We start from the raw sequence: 22,917 nt of genomic DNA on the forward strand, positions 1-22,917 counted from the left end.
TATCAATTTGATTTTTACAGTATGTTAAAGGGGACATTACAAGCTAATAAGAATTAATGTCATAATGAAACTTTGCTATTTTATAACAATATAGTTAGTTTTCTAGGTTTTTAAGTTGTTACTATTGTATATGAACATGGGACATGAGTGGAAACAAGGCCTTTTGCATTTCCAACATTAAATTGACATATTAGAATAATTTTAGAACACCGAAAGGAAATAAGCTATAGTAATAATATATACAGATAATAAATGAATGAATGAATGATAGTGTAAATACTATTAAGGTGTATATTTATTGCTTCAGAAGTGGCTGACCGGTGTAAAGAAAGACTATATAAAAGTTATTATTATTGACTGTACTTAGCACGTATTTAATGGTAAAATCATAAAACTTGAAACAAAGTAAATCACTTTGTGTATGAGATCTTCTTAAAACAGGGTCTAAGTACACAAACATGGTATTATTTAATTAAACTCTACACTGATTTCTAAAATGTCCAATAGACAGAGTGTATTAAGATATGTGGTTTCTTGTGAAAAAAAATATAAAAAATAGAGGTAAAATAGCTCAATTGCTATTAAAATTGACCAGTACTTCGGGGAAAAAAAAGGGTTTTGTGTGCTTCTCTATACAAATCATATGAATAATTTGATGAAATAATGATATACTCAACGGCTTTTACACTGTTGCATTATTGAAAGCCATCCATACTTTTTCCTTGTTATAAATTGTGAATATATTCGACCAAAACAAAGACAAGCAGTGAAACAGTTTGCATACATTTTATTCATCTTAAATCTTGTGTAGAAAAAAAAAAGAATCAGAGAAATAGACATTCTCTTATCCTTCAGCCAATAATTTTTCCCAGTATTCAGCATATATTGATAACAGGAAAAAATCTTACAACAGCATGTACAAAAGAAAAAGAAAAAAAAAACAAAATAAAATCTCAGTCTAACAGATCATTTCAACAGAAATGCAAGACTCAGAGGGCTATGAATAATTTACACACTTCAAAATATATGTAACAAATTAACTGTCAATGTAACAAATAAACAGGGGGAAAAGGAAAGTAAAACAGAAATTTGATTGATTTCATATTGGCTTTGTGAGGCGTTCCAGTGGTAAAAATGAGGCAAAACTCAGACCACAAACACTGAAATTCCCACCCTAACCCCAGAATTCGATTGGTAAGCTCTGGTTGGATTGGGTATAAAGATCTAAACCAGTATCTGGATCAATGATACACCTGGTCTGGTTATTAAAATAGATTGCTGCTTTATTAGAACAAGAAAAAGAATCAAAACTAGAAGCAGAACATGCAGGAAGCTTTTTAAATGTAAGTCCTGAAACCTCAGTTGCAGTTCTAAAAAAATATATATACTTGAGACTATTTTGTCAAGCAGCAAGAAGTATGTAGTCCAGATCGTCAACTAGATCATGTCTTTAAAACAAACAGATCTATGAAACCACTTGCTACTCCATTTTGACTTGAAACCGTTGGTTAAAAATCAACCTACAAAGACTGCTTTTTTAGCCAACTCACGTGACCAGCAGAGGTCCCACAATGGCCTTAGGAATGTAATAACAGCAGCGATATTAAACTGCCTCTCTAAAAATATAGAAATAGCTGGTCATCAGCATGCAGTCCTGTTTATACAGATTCTTATGTGTCAAAGTGTTTGAATAAGATAAAGTCATGGCAAAGAGGTGAGCTTGAATGTCCGAGATTCTCAGTGGGTGTCTATCAATCGTATAAAAGGAGAAAGACCACATTTTTTTACAGTGGCTGATGGCATCAAATATTCTTATTATACTATGAGAGGCCAGTGAATACATAATGTGGTGGGGCATGTGCAATATACACACACACAGAACAAATTAACAAAAGAATACACTTCTCTGACTTTCTACCTCCTCACAGCAGAAGATCTGAGAAATATAAACAACCTCCAGTCCATCAGACTCCAAGCAATTGTTATCAGACTTTACAGGTCCTGCGCAATAATCCAGCAGAAGAGTGAATGTTTGATTGCTGTCTTCAAACCCCTCCCTTCCCACTTTCAGGATAGTTTAAGTTTGTGGTTTGAATTTGACCATGTTAAACAGCACCCAGTGAGATCATCATCACAGCTGGAAAACAGAGATGAGATGGTTTATTTTTCTGTACATGTAAAATAGACTGAAAAAGAAAAGAAAATGTGAGGTAGATGGATGGTTGAAGGTATTGTAACAAAACCTTCCCCCAAAATAGTAGAACATAACAATATTAGAGGGAGAAAATATAAACGTGTGGGAAGATTTGTACAGTGATTTACACTTCACAAAACAGAAAATAAATATATAAAAAATATCTGGGCAGGGAATCAAAATGTCACTTTTATGAGGCAAATAATCCTTTTCAAATATATTCCATGTGGACCACCATGAAGATTTTCTTCATTAAACCTAAATAAAGCAGTCTAATGCCCAGATGTGGATCTTCAAAAACAGTTAGCTCTCAAATCAATTGTTTAGATTTAGTATCCTCAAAAAGTAGGGCCTCAAAACGCCTTTCCTCTAATGAATAATTTTAGTGTCACTCAGGACATCTTAGTGTTTCAAAAGCATTTTAGACAAAACTGCATGCTTTAAGATAATTCCCCTTAATTCTCAACTTTACTTTCAGAAATCTTCAACAAATACATCTGAATATATCATAAAATATGAAAAAGGAGAAATAATAATCAGTCGAGCAAATTGATCAGACACTATTTAGTGGAGGAAAAAAGTATAAGGCTCTCTGCTACATCAAATAAATTCTATTCTGCATTTACTCTGTTCATGTGCTGAACCAAAAATTCACCATTTAAATGTATGGAACCCTGAAACTTACAACATGAAGTAAAGGGTTATCAGAAAAAAAACAGAAAACAGTGTCAGCCAAATAACTAAAACGTGACATTTGATAACTTCATTTTACCTTTCATTAGAACACTGAATATTTCCAACTAAAGTTTTCCTTATTTTGAGAATTGGCTCACATTTTGTCATTTATCTGCTCTCAACTGTCCCCACACAACATTTCCCATTTTTATAAGCCTTACATGACATCACATCAGTGTGCTTTATAATCAGGGCAATCACTTATGCAGGAATTTTGCACACAATTGTCATCACTGGATCATCTGGCTAGCACACTTATCTGAAAGCAGGCCGTTAAAGAAAGCACTGCTAGCTCATCCGAAACCATCAAATTTCAGTTTTTAAATAAGACAACCACCACACCCCGAAGCTATAAAACCAGTCTGATAATTTGTTATATCACTTACTAAACACTTAATGCTAAAAGTTAGGTAGTTAACGCAATTTGTAGGTTCACAGATCTTTGTTTAACATTACATGGGTCTCTTGTCTTCACCAGAAGTTCTAACAATGTTTTCTGAGTAATTTGTCATAACACACTACAGTAAAATGCTCTTTGTAGTGTTAGTTTGATAACTCAGAAGAACTAGATAATAAATTGTGTTCGATGATGTTAGTTAATACAAAATACTCATAAGCTTAGCATTAGCTAATAAACTTCGAAAGCTAGTCATAAATTTCCACAAGATTTGCATTAGGGTGTTGGCTAATACTAGCTAATGCTAAATTCTTATTAGGTTGGTATTAGCTAACAAGGTTTCTTAACTAATACAAACCTTGCGAAAAATTTAACTCCAGTTGTAAATATTAAAGCTAAAATTTTAAACTACTTTGACTACAAAATGTAGTTTAGGGCATGGATGATTTGTGTTTTTTGGTGGTGTCGTTTCATGGTAAAAGCTAGCTTAAGTTAGCCGGCTGGCTAGCTTAAGGATTTCAGATAAATGTGACAAGACAAAAACAGTGAGCAGATATTTGAGCAACTGTGTGCCCCCTCCACAAAGTATCTGAGGAGTTGGGGGAAAAATTCTAGCATTATAGTAACAAATGAGAAAATGAAAGCATATTGAAAAGTTCTATGTTGAATATGAGTAATTTAACTCTCAGCATTAATCAAAATGGCTGACTGATACTTTGTCAGTGTTGGGGCTCCATACAATAACTGCAAGAACCCATCAAAAGCTGATAAACACTGCTTGAGTTGTGATAACTACAGAACAAATTAAATAACAGAGTTTGAAGGATGTAGATTGAACTTTTAACACATCAGCAAGTGCTGGCTGTGTCTGACTATAATTTACAAAAAAAAAAAACAACAGGGGGGGAAAAAGGAGACCAGAAAAGGATTTAAATTTTCTCTTCGACCTGAGATTTAGTTGGGACGCTAGGCCTCTGAATCTGATGATGAATAGAGGTGGTTTGTCCGAAACTTAGAGGACAGATGTCAGAGCATCCCAAGTGAACACTGACGGTCACTGGCACCATCGCTGTCCTTTAGTCAGATGTGGGGAAGTTACCGGTGTTTCAAAACACAAGGCAAATTGTCGTACCTTTTAGGCATTCACAGAAACGAAACCAGCTCAGATACACTTTACACAATAACAAGCATAAAAAAATGAACTGTAGTGGAAACGTTCCAAGCTGAATTCAACCTGAAGGAGTTTTTTTCTCTTTTTAATATCTTAATATTGATTATATTACAACCACAAGAGAAATAAAGGAATAGCAGCTTCTTTCTGTACATGATCAAAGTCTCCAACTGTAAAAAAGTTAGAAAAGTGACAAACAAATGGTGTGTACATAAATGCTCTGCCCACGTAGAGATGTTTTAAATGTAGAGTACAGACAAATCTAAAAAAATACCTGTTTGTATACAAGGATGCCTCTAAACTCAGGAAGAACACCAACTGAGTCATAATAGATCTTGTGTTCATATTCGTTTTCCTCTTCACGCTCCTTCCTCTGCAGTCCTCGCTTTAAAGTTATTTCTTTTATTCCTTTTTTTTTTTTTTTTTTTTTTGCTTCTTAATTCACCGTATTTGGTGGTTGAACCGCAACAGAACAGCACTTTGTGAGGAAATGTGGCTCAATTTGAGATAAATGAATTTATGGGACCAAAGTCTTTGCGACGACTTGATAGAAAAACTGTAGATATCAACCGAGGTAAAATGGTGGACAGTGGAGGGAATTTTATGTCCCTCTGATTGATAAATGAACGGTGCAGTGGCAGATCAAAAGTGCTTTTGTTTGTTTTTGCTTCCATTCTCACGATGTGTGTTACAGAATAACAGGGTAAGAGAATCTGAAAACAGCACAATTTTGGCAATAAATTTGGCAGAGCTGACCCCTCTCCCCCTCTTGGTTGTTTGTTTGAGTGGATTGGCTGTTGACCCGGCATTATGCTGATATCAAACTAATGAAAAGCTGAGGGAGACCTCTGTGAAAATGCTTCTTCATTATGCTTATTGTTTTCACCATAATGCCCGTTCAAAAGCAAACAAAACGCCAATCATTTATAAAGGCCTACATATTTTTTCCCCCTTGTGGAGACACATAAAAAAAGTAACAAACAACAATTTATAAAATAAGTTCGGCCATAAGGAGAGGAAAAAAAAGAGCTCCCCTGAATGATTTTTTATCTTTTTCTTTCTTTTACCATTTTTTTCTTTTTTTCTTTTTGGTCTTCCCGCTCAGCAGCAGGAAAATAGTATATGAAAAGTAATATGAAAAAAGTGAGGAGATACAGCAGCACATGGACTCAGTTTTCTCCAACTCCATATGAGTCTTTTTGCGTTTCACCCAGTAGCCGCATCCATGTGGTGGAGCAGGATTTGCTGTATTTCATTATAAAAAAAAAAAATAAAAAAAAAGGTCTCACCCACACTGAGACATCTGGATCCTCGGGGCAGTAGGTGGATGGTTTGCAGTCTGGTGGGTGTGTCTGTCCGATCAGCAGGCGGAGGACTGCGGGAGAGGCATGGCACGCTCGTTTTTGCGTCCTCCGTTCATGTGCGCGTACGGCGGCAGTTCGTCCAGAGACGGTCGAATTGTGACACCCGAGCCAGCCCCAAGCCCTGACCCTGCTGGAAGGCCCGCCCCCGAGAGCCCGTTGGCTGCCTGCTGGCTGGAGGGCTGCTTGTCCATGACAGAGCTCGACGTGCAGGGAGAGGAAGGAGAGCTGGGGGCTAGTGACGGGGCGGGTTTAGCCTCTGAGCTCGGGGAAGGGGGCGTCTGTTGTGGGGTTTGATGTGTAGTAGATGGGGCGTCCAAACCAACGTCCTCCGTGTGATCCAGCTTGTCCAGGTGGAGCTGCAGACTTTCAGCTGGCTTATTATCAGCGCTGTAGTAGAAACTAACCTCTCTAAAAGATGGTTCCAGCTCATCTTTGATGCTGCTGATGATCTCCACAAAGGATGGACGCATTTTTGGATTGTACTGCCAACACATTCGCATCAGCTCAAACCTGCAAACACACACACACACACACACACACACAAGCACAGTTAAGTTCAGTTTTTGTCAACAGCATGTCCTCCTGTAATAATGTCTCTACCCAGAAGAAACTGTGCTTTCCCACGAGAAGCCAATATTTACTCTTGCCAAATGTTTGCTTGCTGTTACTAAAACGGCTGCATGAACCCCCCCTCGTCTGCTTCTTGTTTGTGAAGCAGGGAGCTGATGCAGCTTCACCGGGGTCTTAGCTGCTGACACAAGGAGCTCTGCAATAAGCCTGAATCTGGCACCAAGATGGAAGCCATTACATTGCATCACATGAAACAACTGTTTTCGTAGCTGGTAATTTATTTCTGTCAAATGAAACTAATCCTTTAAGATCTGTGTAAATGTGGGGTAAATGACAGGATGAATATATATTATTATGTGCTTCCAAAGCAGGTACACCCTGTAGGTGGTTAGCTTAGCTTAGCATAGTTAGGGAACAGGAGGTAACTGTAACATTAATTTACTGATTTATCCATTTATTCTTTTATGTATTCTTTTTTTTTTTTACATATCTATATATTTACACATTTACTTATATATTTATTTGCTTATTTTTTTTATCTATCGATCAAATATGAACTTAATTATTGATTTATTTACATATATTTATTAATTTTCAGATTTATTTATTAATTTATTTACTTGTTTATCTATTTAATCATTCATTTATGTACTTCATTTGCCTATCTATTTCCTTTTATTAAGTGTTGTTTTCGTCAGCGATGATGACGAATTTATTTTGTTGACGAACCTTTTTTTCATGACGATAACGAGACAGTGACGAGCTAAAAATGGCTCTCTGATGATGAAAAAACATAATGAGACGTTTGTGAGATTTCGTTGACGAGACGAGAATTTTCCAGGGCTGACTGTCCGACATTAAAAATGGCCGACATTTCTGCCTATTGTGAGCGCAATCTGTCAGTCAGCAATGCTGCTGCACCTTGGCCACGCCCACCACCAGATGTGCAGCGCACACACAGACAAGCAGTTCATTCATTCATAGATGAATCATAGATGCACCGTCGGCGAAGGGGTTTGAAATGTAGAAATAAAAGGTTTCAGCCCAACAGCAGTTAAGTATCACGGCAGCATTGCATCCCTGTTGATGGGAAAGTCTCGGCTAAAGCTATCAGTCTGGTAAAGGATCTGGTTATTGTGTAAAAGCATTAAGGTTAACTTGTTTTATGAATTGTAACACTTGTTATACCCTGCCAGCCTTGATTCCACTTTTTAATACGTATTATTGACCTAAATCAATTTGTTAAAAGACTAATATTTTTTTTATTTGACTAAAACTAGACTAAAACCTTTTTGAGATTTTGTCGACTAAAACTGGACTAAAAGTATCAAACTTAGAAATGACTAAAACGTGACTAAAACTCATAAGCATTATCATCCTGAAGACTAAAACTAAGACTAAAACGGAGATGCCTGCCAAAAACAACAGTTTATTAACTTATCTTTTTATTTATCTATTTATGTGCTTATTTATCTCTCATTTATTTACTTATCTATTTATTTATTTATCTTTTTTCATTTACTTATTTAGTTATTAATTTAAGTACTTATTCGCTGATGTTATTATATTGTCTTGGTATAGCAGGATAAGGGAAAAAGTGGAAAGTAAAATTGTGCTTTTTTTTTGGGCTGTCAAATGATTAAAATTTTTAATCATATTAATCACACCTCTGAAATGAATTATGATTAATCACAGCTTACAGATTAATCATGATTATTCATCATTCCCGAGTTTTTATATGCCTGACATTTGCCCGTTTTTACTGTATTGTGCCAATGTTACACATATTTACTGTTAATTGAGGTTTCCTTGGTTAAACGTCAGATGTCCAAGGGTCAGTAAATGCAGCATGTAATGTACTTCTATATGTTGTTCTAAATCATCTCTACCATGTTCCAGATCATAATTCATATAGCATCATCTCACCAACCGTATCCATGGTGATAATTTCTGTCATAAAACCACCACATGTGACAAATGAAGTTAAACAGCCAACATTTATGAAGAAACTCTGATAAAACTGATGATCTGAATAAAAACAGGTTTTTCCTTTTATCATTGAAATGTGTTTGTGCAGCAGTGATAAAAGTCCTACAGCAGCATCACCCAAAGAAAACAACTGTCGATAAAATAGATCATTGGCTGTTTGTTTTACAAGTTTGTCTTCACTTTTTTACATTAGATGATCACTTTAGTTGTAATAATCGGTTCAATACTTTATAAAATCTAGACCTAAAAAAGGCCTCATTTGTGCCCCCTTTTCCTGGTCAGTGCTCTCGCCTGGCCCCCCATCAGAACTTTTCTAGACCCGCCCCTGCATAGCTGAAGCATAAACCCTGTCTACCACCAGCCAGCTACTGTGTTAGAGAAGGTCTGGCAAAAACAATACTTCAGGGTAAATATGTGACGATGTGAACTGCCAGTTTCCTCCTTCTCAGCTGAACGATAAACGCAACAAGGGAGTTAAACCGATCAGCTGATCACCGACAGCTGTCGCTGCACAAACAGAGACGACCAGAGATCCACTAGAGCAGACATGGTGGTCCAAAACGCAGGATAAAAAAAAGAATGCGGGAAAAGTGCGGGTGTGGAGCCATCTCACTGGGAAAAGAGTGTGTGTTAAAACACCCCCATTCCATGGTGGCAACATCCATGGGTTGCTCCATTAATGCTGCGTTTATTCTTAACTCCATAGAACCACCTGGCTGATCTTTTCCATCGTGCTTCTCCACATCCTACCGTCAGAACTGAGAAATGACGGATGTGTGGGGCTTGTCATGCCGCATATGCGTTAATTTTGTTAAAAATTTTAACACAATTATTACATAAATTAGTTACTGCAAATAACATGTTATTTTTGACAGCCCTTTTTTTTTTGTTTGTTTGTTTACTTTTTCCCTGCCCTAGTCATTTTAGGTGGAACTGATTTTAGATTCTTTTGCTCTCTTTATCCTTACAGACTGAAGTTAACCACCATCAGATGTGTGACTGGGATGCGGCCTACATAACGTTATCGGATCCTGATCTTGAAGAAGGGTCTTAAAATGTTGATAATGAATAGATAGCAAATAGAAAGCAAACCCTGACACTTCACATTCGTTGTTCTCATGACTTCACCATCTGATACAGCTTCAGTGTGTTTTCACTTGTGGCCAAATTTGTCTGTCATGCTCAACTCTTTTGATGTGGTGTTCCATTTGGGCTGTTTCGTATTAGGAGCAAACACAACACAAGAACACTGTGAAATACAAACAAGCTGCGAACGCAACGAGCGATGCAGTTTAGAAATCTGTGTGAGAACAGGCAGCAGTGCTGTGACAGTGTGTGAATATTTATTAGTTAGAATGAACCAGCAGAGAGAAGAAATCAGGGAAAACATGCAGACAGGGAGATGAGCGAATCGTGTGGTGTACGTGTCTTACAGCATGTCTGGACAGTTCTGCGGCTTCTCCAGCAGTCCACCCTCCATGACAAAGCGAAGAACTTGTTCATTGGACAGACCTTGGTAGGGCTGCTCCGCCAGAGTGGCGATCTCCCACAGCACTACCCCAAACGACCTACACAGTGGAAGACAGGGCAGGAGAAGTGTGTCTTCCATTATCATCAAGGCATTCAAAACATTTTTTTTTGGAAGCAGCACACAGAGAATGAGGCCACAATGTGTGTTTGCACGCCTGCTCACCAGACATCTGAGTTGGTGGTGAAGACACCGTCTTTCAGAGACTCTGGTGACATCCAGCGGACTGGGAGCAAACCTTTCCCACCTTTGCGGTAGTAATCTGTTTCATAGATGTCTCTGGTCATGCCGAAATCTGCCCGTACAGACACACAAGGATGGGTTTACATGCAGACACAGAAAGAATGAAAGAAAAGCAGACACAATGTCTATAAAACCGCATTTAAAAATGATTGCAACAGCTTTAAAAAGTAGAGCTAAAGTTAGCCATGTTTGACAAGACTTCTTGCTGTAATTGTGTTTGTTGTGTGGCATCAAATTGCACAGGAAGACATTCTTTCGTGACCATAAAAAATAGCACTATGTTAACCATAATTTCTTGGAGAGCACTTTTTGCACGTATTATGGACACTAAAAATGCAAAGCTCTTAAACTGTACAACAGTCCTGTAATACACTGAAAACATGTAGACACAATACAATGCCGGCCCTTCAGGGTTTCCTTTATTCGGATTAAAGTCAACTTAATGAGCTTGAGGCTTTATAATTAGCTCATTTACACCTAATGAACCTGTTTCCGACTCTCTGTGAATCATTGCTTTGTGCTTTACCTCCTATTTTAACGGTAAAGTCCTCTGCCACCATGCAGTTCCTGGCTGCCAGATCGCGGTGGACAAATTTGTTTGCGTTGAGGTAAGCCATGCCGTCAGCGATCTGCCCGGCCATCTGAAGCATCTTCTTCAGGGGAGGGAGAGACAGGCTGGACCACTGCTGCTGCTCACACACAAAGAGGAGTAAGAAACAGACGCAGAGCAAATAACTATACACTTAAGCTACTGAACGTAGCTTTGTCAACCTCCCTTATCTTTATATTACACAGAGGCCTCATGTAATCCAGTCTTAATCCACAAAAGAACTCCTCAAGCTTACATGTGAGCTGTTATTAGTAAAAACAAGGAATTTAAGGTCAAACCAAATGGCTGCTTTGCATTTGCTCCCTTTAATGCATTTTCATTTAAATCAATTGTTGAATAAAAGTGCTTCATAGACTAACTTCTGAAATAATCTTCACTTTGATTTGAGTGGAAAAAGATTTCTTATTTTCTGTGTAGTTGCGTGACAATCATCAACTACCTCCTTAGGTCGCAGTGAGCGGAGATAGCTCTTTAGGTCTCCCCTCGTCATCAGCTCCATAATGACCAGGGTGGGCTGGCCCTGAGAGACCACACCCAGCAGACGAACCTGCAACAAACAAGATCCTGCATCACTCCAAGAACTGACTCACATGTAACTGGAAACTGATCTGCCCCGATGGGTAGTGATGCTTAAACAGTTTGAAATTGAATCATCTGTTTTTATGAACTTAGTTTTCCTGGCTGCCATGTCGGATCTTGAGGTGTATGTTAGTACATACCACATGGTGACAGTTGAACTCCTTCATGACGGAGGCTTCATTGAGAAACTCAATCCTCTCCCTCATGCTGGCCGACTCGTTGACGGTCTTGATGGCGACGCGCGTCTCTGGTTCATCTTTCACCACACCCTTAGCCATGCCCTCATACACCATTCCAAACGACCCTTGGCCAAGCTCCCGACTCAGGGAGATCTTTTCCCGAGCCACCTCCCACTCATCCGGTACATACACTTTACAGAAAATTCATTTTTCTTTGTTAATACACACTGTTACAGCTACACGAATGGTCTACATCGCTGTGTATTTATCATGTACATGTAACTCACTTTCTGCAGCGCTGAAGTACTCGGGGTTGACCGAGGCGTACAGGACACCGTTGCCAAGCCGGTCGCTGTTCCTGTTCAGCACAAAAACAAAAGTGTTTACAGTTAAACCACATCAATTTTAGGATCAACATGGTGTATAATCATGCACAACACAGGCAAAATATGATCCAAAAGACACTGATATAGTCCGACTATTCCAACATCACATTACTTATAATTTCCAACAATTAAAATGACTTTTATGAAGCTGGGATCTTGTTTTTGTGACTAAAGCTGTACCGAAATATAATGAGGTAGAACCACAAACAAGTTTTATGAAGTGTAATAAGCAGAAACAACTTTATTTGGTGAATCCTAATGTGATACACTATCAAGAAAAGAAGGAAAAGCACATGTTTTGACTGAGTGTTGTTTATGTACTTTTCAAATACACTTTGATGTTTTTAGTAGATGTCTAGGATTAATCACATTTTATTTATCCAACCTGTTACTCTGCATCTGCGAAAAACAAATTTGTAGGTAATAAAATAACTTATTTGCACACACCTTTTCCTGTTGAAGATGACCGCCATCACGACCAGAAAAGTGATCAAGAAGATGATGGTGATGGGAACGAAGATCATAGCGTAGAGGACATTTTCATATCCTGTTGGGCCAAATAGTTTCATTAATTTAATCTGTATTGATGTGTTTTTAGGAAACAATTATTGGCACTAAAAGAGGAGTAAACAACTCTAATGGTGCTTGACAGTGTGCTGGTCTTACTTTCAGCCACATAGAGATCCAGAGTGTGAGTCCAGGAGCCGTTGCCAGCCAGTGATGTGGCTCTCACTCTGACTGAGTAGTTTCCTGGACTAAGGTTGGACAGCCGAAAGCCACGCTGGGTCTGATACATTTGTCTGGATACACACTCGTGTTTCTCGGCCTGAGTCACATGCAAAATAAATACAAAATTACGAAGGAACATTTACAGTTTTTAATCTTTCTTGTTACAGACAAGGTTTACAGAGTAAGCCCCGTTCAGCCTCATGACTAATAAACAATCAGTCTCATACCTGGTGAGTAGAGCAGCTGAGCAACATGTACTAAACATGACACTAAACACGCCTTAATTTACATTTTCTTTATTTTGTTTCTCTGTTCTACATTTAAAATGAAGATGGACTTTATAACTCTTGCAAAACACTTCTAAATAACCCAACAAAGGCACAGTGAGATACCACGTGTATGTGCTGACGTTGTCCTACCTCTGCAGCCAGTTTAAACTTGATCTCATACATAAGGATGAGTCCGTTGGGGTGAGGTGGCTCTGGCCAACGTAGAAATACAAATTCCTCATGGCCTACCCATGTCATCGTTCCTGGAATGTCATCAGCCTTTTCTGGAGAACAAAAGACAAGAAAAAGGTCCACCATCACTCATCAGCTGCTGTTCACACAATCCCAGTTGGAAATTCTAAGTATGACTGTCCAAAACAAAATAAATAAATACATAAAACAGCAGATTCTTTCTTTTCTAACCTGCAGGCTTGGTCCTGGAGAAGACAAACTCGGCTGCGCTGCAGCGCTGGACCTGCTGGTTGCAGGCGTGAATGTAGATGCGGTAAACTGTGAAAGGCTGCAGGCCGGAGATCTGCAGCTCACGCTCTGTCACGGCCTGCTCCATAAACTCAAACTCTCGTTCGGCTGGCTCCGGGTCAGTAACGCTGCTGTTACCAGCGGTTTGGAGGGGGGGGACGGTGCTGCTGTTAGTGTGCAGACGGTGGCGGTGGGTGTGAGTGGAGTTTGCAACACCGAAGAGATCTCTGCGGCGCCGATCTGGTGGCCTAAAGGTGGGGATGGTAGAGGTGAGAATGAAGAAAAACAACAGGTTGATTTTTATGGAGTATAACACTAAAAGTGAAATCTGTGCATTTAAAATGAACTGACAGTGTTTCTCAAATTTTGCAACAATACCATTTCAACACATCTTTTACAACACTTGAGCATGTGCAGTTTGCCGTCCTCAGGCCTTTACCTTCATGTTGATCACAGTATAACTGGAAATGTTTTTGCCTTCAATCTGAATGCCTGAATAATCTCTTTGTCTCTTTGCCATTTAGTCTTAATAAAAAAAAAAAACCTGCCATGAATCCTGGTGGGTATTTTCCAAACAAATTACTAACAGCCCCACTCATTTTTTGTAGACCGAGTTGTCCTTAAACAAGTGTATTTAGTTTTATATTTGCATGAATGGGTTGAGAACTTCAGTTTTCTGCCTTTAGTATAAAAAAAATGACTTACCACCCGCACCGAACTTTGTTCAATCCAGTGCAAACTATTATTCGTTAGCTGTTTTTCTCTTCACTGCGAATGTGAATTAACTTTCCTTTTAAAATTATGATAAAATAACCTAAAATAAATGATCAAAATGTTTATAGAAACAGCATGATCTGTAAGGCAGTGTGCATGTTGGTTCACAGTCTGATGAAAGTTTAAGAGAAAGCGTAGAACCTGTAAAAAGCGACACCTGATGTTAATCTGAGAAGGTACATCCATCGCTTTCATCTGCTTCTCCAAACATGCTTGAAAGTAATTTGCATTAATTGAACCGAGATCTGCGTGTTTGAATGGAGAGAGATAATGTGGTGCAGATGTCTGAAGTTCAAGGCAGGAGGCGGGACGGTAGCCCAAACAAGATTTGGTGAAAAGAAGGAAATTACTTGGAAAAAAAAAAACAACTTACACATCAAAAACAAAAAATATTTAGACAAAAATAATTAAAACTAAAAGTTAAAGACCGCTGCAGCCTAGCCACAGAAATAACTGATGGATTACCTAGGTGTAAAAATGGAGTTGTGCAGGAAGTTTTCAAAGACTTTTCTGTAAGAGGCATCGGCAGCTTCAGCCTCCTGGTCTTCCACCGATTTGGGGCAGGGACAACATGGGCCTTTATCTGCCCCATCAGGATCTGGTTTAGTGGGCTTTGTGTCTTCTTCCTGGTCTCCAACCCCAGTGGCAGCAATCCTTATGGGGATCTTCAGCTCTGGAAGAAGAAGAGAAGGATGTGTCTCCTGACAGGTTTACCACACGCTGCATTCATCAGCGATAATAATAACGGATGTGGAAGCTTGTGACTGAGTGTGTGGATACCTTTGGAACAGTAGTTGTGCTGATACAGTTCTCTGTCTTCAGCTTGTTGTTGCCATCTCACCAGGTAGTAAGTGTGGTTCCCATTGGGTGAGACAGGTGGCGACCAGCGTACCACCAGCTGAGTAGATGAGTTAGAATAGGCTCGCACATCCTGAGGCATTGAGGGCACTGAAAGACAAAGAGATACAACTCTAAGCAAGGCTGGGAAAGTGCTCCTCTTCAGGGCGGGATGCACTGTCTGCCAGTGCAGCTGTGTTTCTCTGACATCACATCACTGCTATGTCTTTACACCACAGCTGGATTTATTTAATGGAGTCCTCAATTGTATCTAATTACACGACAGGGTTTGTAAATCAATATTAGTCCGTGTCTTTGAGTTGCAGCTGTGTTTATTTCAAACTGGATTACTTTTCATCTTCTTACAATATGCTTGAAAAACATCCAGAGAGGCGGTTATACTGTCATCAAGATATTATCCCATGTGAGGAGAATATTTACCTGCTAGCAAGTCTGAGTGTTAATATCAAATGTGAATTTGGATGTCCTCTGATTTCAGATTTAAGAATTAGGAATCATACAGGAAGGATTACCAGCTCCCCCCCAAAAACCCATATGTGTCCTTGTTGTGCTACAACACATTTTTTTTGGGAGAGGGGGGGTGACAAAAGGTATGATGTACTGTACAAGGACAGCCACCAGGGGTCAGTAATGACCCGGGCAATCAGTCTGCAAAGATGAGAAGTATATTAATTTAACTGCAATAATTTAACTGTGGCAAAAGAAAACACAGGTACAGCTGGGATGCTCTACATGGTTGACTAACTCCTAATTCATGTGTTTGCCACAAAAGGGTCATGAATGATCATCTGCTCTAATGTCGTTCAACACATTTGTCATTGAAAGAAAGGTAAAAAGATTAAACTGATACAGATGCTTCAATTTTGGCTGTTTAGGAAAGAGTTCACTCAACAAAGTCAACCCTTTCACTTTCTCTATTAATAAAATAACATATTTTTCTGTTGTTTGGAATACCAACAGTAACATTTAGCCGGCAAAATAATAACAATCGCGCTCACCCGAGGGGCTGGTGCGGATGTAGACCACTTTGCTCTTGGCACCTGGCATGTGTTTGTCCTCCACCATGAGTGTGATGGCTTTAACAAAGATAGCATACTGCGTCCAAGGTTTCAGACCGGAAAGTAGAACTCCTGGGTCAGAGTCCTTGTCAGGTCTCAGCTCCACATCCACCATATTCCAGCTGTTGGAGCCACATCCGTCCTGCCCCTCAAACTCTGTGATGTTCTGAAATGGCCTGGAAAGCAGGGTGATCATGTCAGGGGTTAGTACTTCATCACCAACCGTTTGGCTGTTAGTCGTTGTTATATTTACAATTATAAAACTGTGATCTGTACATCTACTACTGATGCAAACAACCCCAGGTACCTTTATAGCGCAAGGTTTTTATTGTAAATTATTGATATGTGCATGCATAAAAAATATTGCTGGAGATGAAAATGTCTCAAGAGTTTTTATTCCCACTAGACAAGCTTGTAAAATTCATCTACATGCAGTGAAAACAGCAAAACCAACTCCACTTAGCTGACCAAATCTGGCTGCAGCTGAAGAGATTGTATGTGAAGTTATAAAAAATAGAATAACTTTCATCCCATTAATAAATAATACAAGAATAAAGACCATGCTTTCATTATGTTTAGTACACTCGTTTGGCTTGTTTGAGTTCTGGCTTTTGCTCTTTTAATTCCATCATCTGTTTGCAACCTCTTTCCCCTGCAATGCCAAACTGGAGAATTAGCCACTTATCTTCATTATCTTTGTTTAAAAGTTGTAAACGGAGCACTGCCCTGCAAATTTGTCAACAAATCTGATTCTCCTTATGGTTAAAATGAGGTTCTGCTTATACAGACAGATTACTGCCTTCAAACCAGATGACTAATAAGCAAAGGGAAGGAAGTTTAAGTTGTCACATTTACTCTGTAATTGTCGGCCTGCGGAAAGGAGCAGTGACCCGTTAAAGCAAGTCTGAAAACTTACGCCTCCTTGTAGTAGACGATAAAGCTGATGAGGTCTCTGTAGTCTGGGGGTCGGTAGCGCTGCCATATCAGCTTGATCCTTGTGCTGCTGGTGCTGTTGTACTTGAACTGCAGGATAGTACTCTCACCTAGGCAGGCCGCAAGGAGACAAAGAAGAGTGTGCATCAAAAGTACTTCAATATGTGTGTGGTGTAATGGGGCAGCAATTAGTCTTGTTGAAAGTGTGATGCAGTAAATACTGACATATGGTGCAGAAGAGCAAAAGGCTCAGAGGAGGTGTTTGCAAACTGCTCTTAAATTAAAGTAACTCCTGCACATGTGCTGAACATAGCAATTTAAATGTTTGTGGTTTTTGGACCAGAGTTCATTTTGACCCTTACAACTGGCTCTGTCGCCGTTGTTTCGGAAGTCTGTCTCATCAAAGCGGCCCTGGATGCCCGTCTTGTCCCACATCTTGCGGATCTCAGACATGCAGAGCTTCGGGTTGGCTCTAAAGAAGAGCTTTCCTGCTTTTATGGTGAGGTTGTGCTGCTTCCAGTCCCAAAGATACTGGAGCTGCTGGTTGTCAAGTGCTGAGAAGGCATACGTGCTGGTGGGAAAAACAAGATAAGGCATTTGTCAGTGGAATTTTTACCAAATTTCCCTCAGTTTTTCAGGATTATGTCTGTATTAAGTGGTAAAATAACTCATATAATGGAGCAGAAAATAGAGATCTACTCAAAGAGGAAAATAGCTATGTTCAGCTGGAAGTTTAATTTAGTATTTAAACAGCAGAAGGACACATTGACAGTGGGACCCAAAAATTCCTATAAACATGAAGCTGTTTTTTCTTTTTTTTATTTTCTACTGGAGTTGTTTTTTTTAAGAGTCACTGGGTAACACCCAGACATAAAGGAATGACTGTAATGTGGGCCTTGGGACAGTAAGACTCCCGTGAACTCAAAGACAAACAGATGAAGGAGGGAGTGAAGGCCTTTGTATGACCCTGAGAGAACCTTTCCTGAGACTATTGGAGGTTATACTGCATTCAAGGTCTGTTTTGGCTCTGTGTGCCATCAGGCTCTCTCTGTTAGAAATAAGATAGCAATGTGAGTTTTCTGACACTTGTAAACATGTTGCACAGTAAAAATAGAAGCAGTTCAGAAGGAGGGTTTTCAAGTGTTCAGGTCGGAGAGCAGAGCTTTAAAACTGCCACAAAAACTCACCCAGTGCTTGAGAAATGTAGATGTGACAAAGCCTTTGGATTATTTCAAAGAAAGTGTAGTATTTATAACATGTTGGTCTTTTTCAGATTTAGTATAGATTTATTTCAGAGAATTAAATACTATTTGACTATTACCTTCAGTCGTAGGTTTTTATGACCTAATCTGTGTAGTGATGGCCTCTTCATCATATCAGCATCTTGATCTGTGTTTATAGTAAACCTGGTTATTCATAACCTTGTACGCATGGTCATTTCTTATCTAGGTTTCGGATCGCTTCTACAGCTGTATCTAATTTCTCATCATCTCTTGTGCTGCTGTCTCTATCAGCAGAGAATGCTCTGAGACCTGCCACAGTATCCTGGTTTTTATGAGAGTACTCTGTGTGGTCAGTAACTGTCCTTTGATGAGGTTTGGATCTGATCTAGGTTTGTGAAAGCGGAACAAAATGTTTTTATATGTAACCAAGTTGATTCAAATATCCAATCTTAACCACCATACTGCCGCTAATATGAATGGCTCTGTAACTTTGGATGACTACTTTCGGTTAAAGAGGTCCTAAAAGCAGCTAAAGCTGCAGCACAGCCATCGCTTCTCAAGTGGCAAAACTTTTTGGCATTTTTGACATAGTAAATCAAAACATCTTACTGTGTGTAGGCTCTGAGATGGGCACCTCAGGCATGGTACACTTTTGGCTTGAATCATTTCTCACTGTGCGTTCTTCTAAAGTGTCAAGCTTAGGACATGAAACTTTATACCCCACTGGCTCTCTACTGGGGTACTCCAAGGCTCATTACTGGGGCTCCATTTCTTTACAATACACACCTCCTCTTTGGGCCCTGTCATCTGATTGGAAGGTTTCTCATGTCACTGTTAAGCAGATGATATCCAATTACACCTTATATCAGGGCTTTGTTGGAGCAGAAAAACACTGAAAACCTGCAGGACTACAAACCTCGTAGGAACAAATTAAATAGCCCCACCTTGTATTCTTGCCACATTACCCTTCCATTTTGAGAGTAAAGTCAGCTGATCTCCCAGACTTATCTATATAAATGAAGGAGCACTACCTTTAACTAGACCTCTCTGAAACTGTTCTACTGGTCATTCCAGCCAATTATTTTATCTAACAAAATACTGACAGAAAAAAAACTCTTTAACAAGCTATAAAATGACTGTTGAAAGATACCTGAGTGTTCCAATGAATGGCCAGTTGTCTGACCATGTTGCATCAACCTCTTGGTAATGTAGCTTTGCACTTTATGCATATGTAACTCAGCATGCCACCCCAACTCCAGGCCATGGTTATGCCTCGACTTGACTGCTGATGTTCCAGCAAGAATCTCAGGAATGCCAGAAAAACCCAGACAGGCGAATTGCCCAGAACTGAGTCGATCATTGAATGTTTGATCCACCCAAAATGACACATCAGTCCTTTACCAACTAAACTCAACTCCCTAGTTGTTACCTATGGGGTGAACACAGGGTCTGCCCTCATCTATCTAAACTCCGTCATTGCTGCATTCCTCTCAGGAATGTTGTTGAATGTGGAGGCAGTCTCAGTTCAAAATGTTTTCATTTGTGGCTCCACAATGATGGAACGAGCAACCAGGTGCCATAAAAGCAGGGGCGTGTCTTTTCTACCTCAAAAGAATCTTTGGAAAAGTAATTTCTTCCAAGAAAACCTCATCTTTTAACACCTAACATGCCAAACTGCACTTACTTTGCACTTCTGTACCTGTTTAAATTATACTCTGCAATTTAGATTTAGCACTTAATTATTGGGCAAAGGCTTCTCACTGTACACGAGCGTGCATGTTGTTCCTCATCTACAACAGAGGCATCTGTTAGCCTAAATGTTAAAGTACTCAGTCTTTTCACTTTAACCTTCAAGTGAAACTCATGAGATCATGATTATGACATGGAAAGTCATGTATAAGAAATATGGATTTGGAGCTTTTAGTCATATTCTACTTATAAGTTTATGATTACAAAAAAGGAAAAAGAAAAAGCTGGATGGTTGATATGAAGTCATGTTGTAAACACTCAAAAACACTTTAGGGCACCATAACACTTAAGCTGTGTAGTTAACCATCTGTCTATACCTTAAGCTAGTTAGTTAGCTGTTCTATGACTTTAGAGGTGTTACCGTCCATCTGTCTGTGGCAGGAATAGTTGTAATTAATGAAGAATAGCTGTGTTTTAATTTGGTCTTTCTATGGTTACTGCAAATTTAAAAAAACGTTTGGAAATTAATATATTTCCTATTTTAGCCTAAAATCAGATTTTGAGTCAAATTTGTCCACATACACAGCTTCTGTGATTTGTCTTTACAAAGCAGTACTCACAAGAAAAATAATGCTATTTGGGAGGTACTGTGTTAAATAAAAAAAAAACCTAAAGTAAAAGTGATCAACATTAGGATCCACCTTGACTGCTCAGAGATTAGATGGTGTGTTTATGATTGTAGTAAAACGTCTATGTCAGTGTGTTTGTGTGTGAAATCGTACTCCTCCAGAAGGTTTTCTCCATCGATGTATCTGAGGCTGCGGAGGAAGGCCAGGGAGCTCAGAGTGTGTGCGTGTGTGATTCGAACATGACCGGTCACTCTTTGGATCAAACCTGTGAAACTCTCCAGCTCTGCCACAATGTTATCTAAACACACACACACACACACACACACACACACACACACACACACACACACACACACACACACACACACACACACACACACACACACACACACACACACACACACAAACACATTTATCGTTACTTTTTCCAATCATATTTACTATGTATGTATAAATTTATCCACTTAACTAGGCAGGTAGGTAGATAGGTAAGTAAGAAAACAAATAAATAAATCGGTTTTTATAGTTTCCAAAATACCAAGAAAAAAAATAGCACAAAAAGTGTTTGGGTCTTTTTTCCCCCTCAAAGTTGTGGAGTGTCAAGTTGATTCCTCAAACTCTTTTCCAGAGAGTTTTACTAAGTCTCTACACATACCAGGAAACATCAGTACTGACTGTAGCGCTGCTGTGGTACACTGTAGTACTTACGGCCTCTGCGGATGTTGATGTGCAGGTTGCCTCTGATAACAGTGCATCCTTTGAGAGACTGAGCAGCATCCATGGAGTCAACGACCTTCCCATCACACACTTTATCACACAGACCATCACAGGCCGTACAATACATACTGGGGAGGGAGGGGGGGAGAAAGAGAGGGTGAGAGAGAGCAAGAGAGGGAGAGGGAGAGAGAGAAAGTTGCTTTAATGGAAGACATTCATTTGCTCAAGTTCTTTAGGTTTTTATTTCACATTTCTTTGAAGGATTAAATAGGTTTTACAACAGTATTTTAAAGTGGTACTTCAAGGTAAACTACAACTCACCTGTTGGTTGCAGATCTTGTGTACCCAGATGGACATTCAGGCATGCATTCCCCTCCGTGGATGACGAAGGTGTCATAGTCCGGGAGGTGGACTTTAGAGCAAAGATCTTTGCTGATACAACGCCAGCCCTCAAACCTAAAAGTGCCTTGAGGGCAGTCAGCCACGCAGCGCCCTAGGTAGTAGTAATGCACACATGCGGCGCATGCGCCATCACTCCCGGGAACTGTGCAGCTGCCCAGACACTGGGGATGGCAGCACTCGCCGTCTGATGTGCAAGCTCGCCGTCCACACTTCTCTGGGCACTCTGGTGTCAAGACAGACAGAAAGAGGGCGAGCTTAAATATATGGACTAATAAAAACTGTTGCAAATGCATTACAGGTCAAATTACAAGTATGCATTAAATCAATTTCTACCAATGCTTTTTGAGTCACTTAAAATATGCAGGGATGTATTTATCAGCACAGACTCTTGTCTACACGTGCTCCCCCTTTTTATTTGCACAGTATTGAACTTTTTTTTTCTTTTAATAAAACACAGCTGCCTGGGGAATCACATTAGAAAAGGTTTGATGGAAACAACCAGAGATAAAATAAATAAATTTACATTTTACGATCACTTAATGTTTTTTCTTCTCGTTTGCCTTTTCTTAGGGAGAGTTAACATGCACAGCAGTCAGACGGAAAAACTTATCTTTAAAAGTAATGCACAAGTTGCAGATAAGATTTAACTCAAACGACTGGCTGTATAGAAGATGAGCTGGTTCTGCTTGCTAAGAAGAAAGATGCCCAAAATTAGCTGACATTGAATAAAAAAAAAAGGCTCCCAAATTTATAAAAAGAAGAAAATCCTAAGGGATTTGAGAGATCAGGTCATCCAACTCATTTTTAATCTTTTATATACAGTTGTTTGATTGTAATTGTGGACTTAATTAGTAAAACCATTTGAATACCTCTGAATCAATGAGTCCCACAGCAGACTAAAGAAAGAAAAAAACCTATTTAGTAATGTAGTCCACCTGCAAAATGTCCGTCCACAGTTCGAGTATTATCACAAGGCATAATCAAACATATTTTATCAGGTAACATATTATAATTAAGTATTTTGTACTTTATATGACTGACCAGTAATTTCTTTTAAAACAACTGATGCCTCAAACTTGATGGGTTTCCTGTTTTGTCTTTTTAAAGTGAAGATGAATTTGGCTGAGAATTGATCACCTACAACCACCTGCATATCCTTATTATTGTGACTGCAAATTAACATAAAGACCCCACCATTTTTCCAGTTTTTT

General features: G+C 39.2%; 1 protein-coding gene across 1 annotated transcript in view; it reads right to left on the bottom strand.

Annotated features, from left to right (window-relative positions):
* Positions 1-770: 770 nt before the first annotated feature.
* The window catches only part of igf1rb (insulin-like growth factor 1b receptor), a 54,977-nt gene continuing 32,830 nt past the window's right edge, over positions 771-22,917 (bottom strand). The window contains exons 3-21 of the mRNA XM_041986416.1: positions 21,626-21,929; positions 21,296-21,432; positions 20,741-20,885; positions 17,409-17,617; positions 17,030-17,156; positions 16,054-16,289; positions 14,978-15,145; positions 14,663-14,870; positions 13,367-13,671; positions 13,094-13,227; positions 12,612-12,771; positions 12,393-12,492; positions 11,847-11,917; positions 11,521-11,750; positions 11,241-11,348; positions 10,718-10,880; positions 10,114-10,243; positions 9,854-9,988; positions 771-6,371 (exon numbers count right to left, since the gene is read on the bottom strand). Coding sequence (XP_041842350.1) covers positions 5,858-6,371; positions 9,854-9,988; positions 10,114-10,243; positions 10,718-10,880; positions 11,241-11,348; positions 11,521-11,750; positions 11,847-11,917; positions 12,393-12,492; positions 12,612-12,771; positions 13,094-13,227; positions 13,367-13,671; positions 14,663-14,870; positions 14,978-15,145; positions 16,054-16,289; positions 17,030-17,156; positions 17,409-17,617; positions 20,741-20,885; positions 21,296-21,432; positions 21,626-21,929 — 3,584 coding nt within the window. The 3' untranslated portion in view covers positions 771-5,857. The remainder of the gene's footprint in view (positions 6,372-9,853; positions 9,989-10,113; positions 10,244-10,717; positions 10,881-11,240; positions 11,349-11,520; positions 11,751-11,846; positions 11,918-12,392; positions 12,493-12,611; positions 12,772-13,093; positions 13,228-13,366; positions 13,672-14,662; positions 14,871-14,977; positions 15,146-16,053; positions 16,290-17,029; positions 17,157-17,408; positions 17,618-20,740; positions 20,886-21,295; positions 21,433-21,625; positions 21,930-22,917) is intronic.

Source organism: Melanotaenia boesemani, chromosome 1, assembly GCF_017639745.1.
Source record: "Melanotaenia boesemani isolate fMelBoe1 chromosome 1, fMelBoe1.pri, whole genome shotgun sequence".
NCBI classification, from domain to species: Eukaryota; Metazoa; Chordata; class Actinopteri; order Atheriniformes; family Melanotaeniidae; genus Melanotaenia; species Melanotaenia boesemani.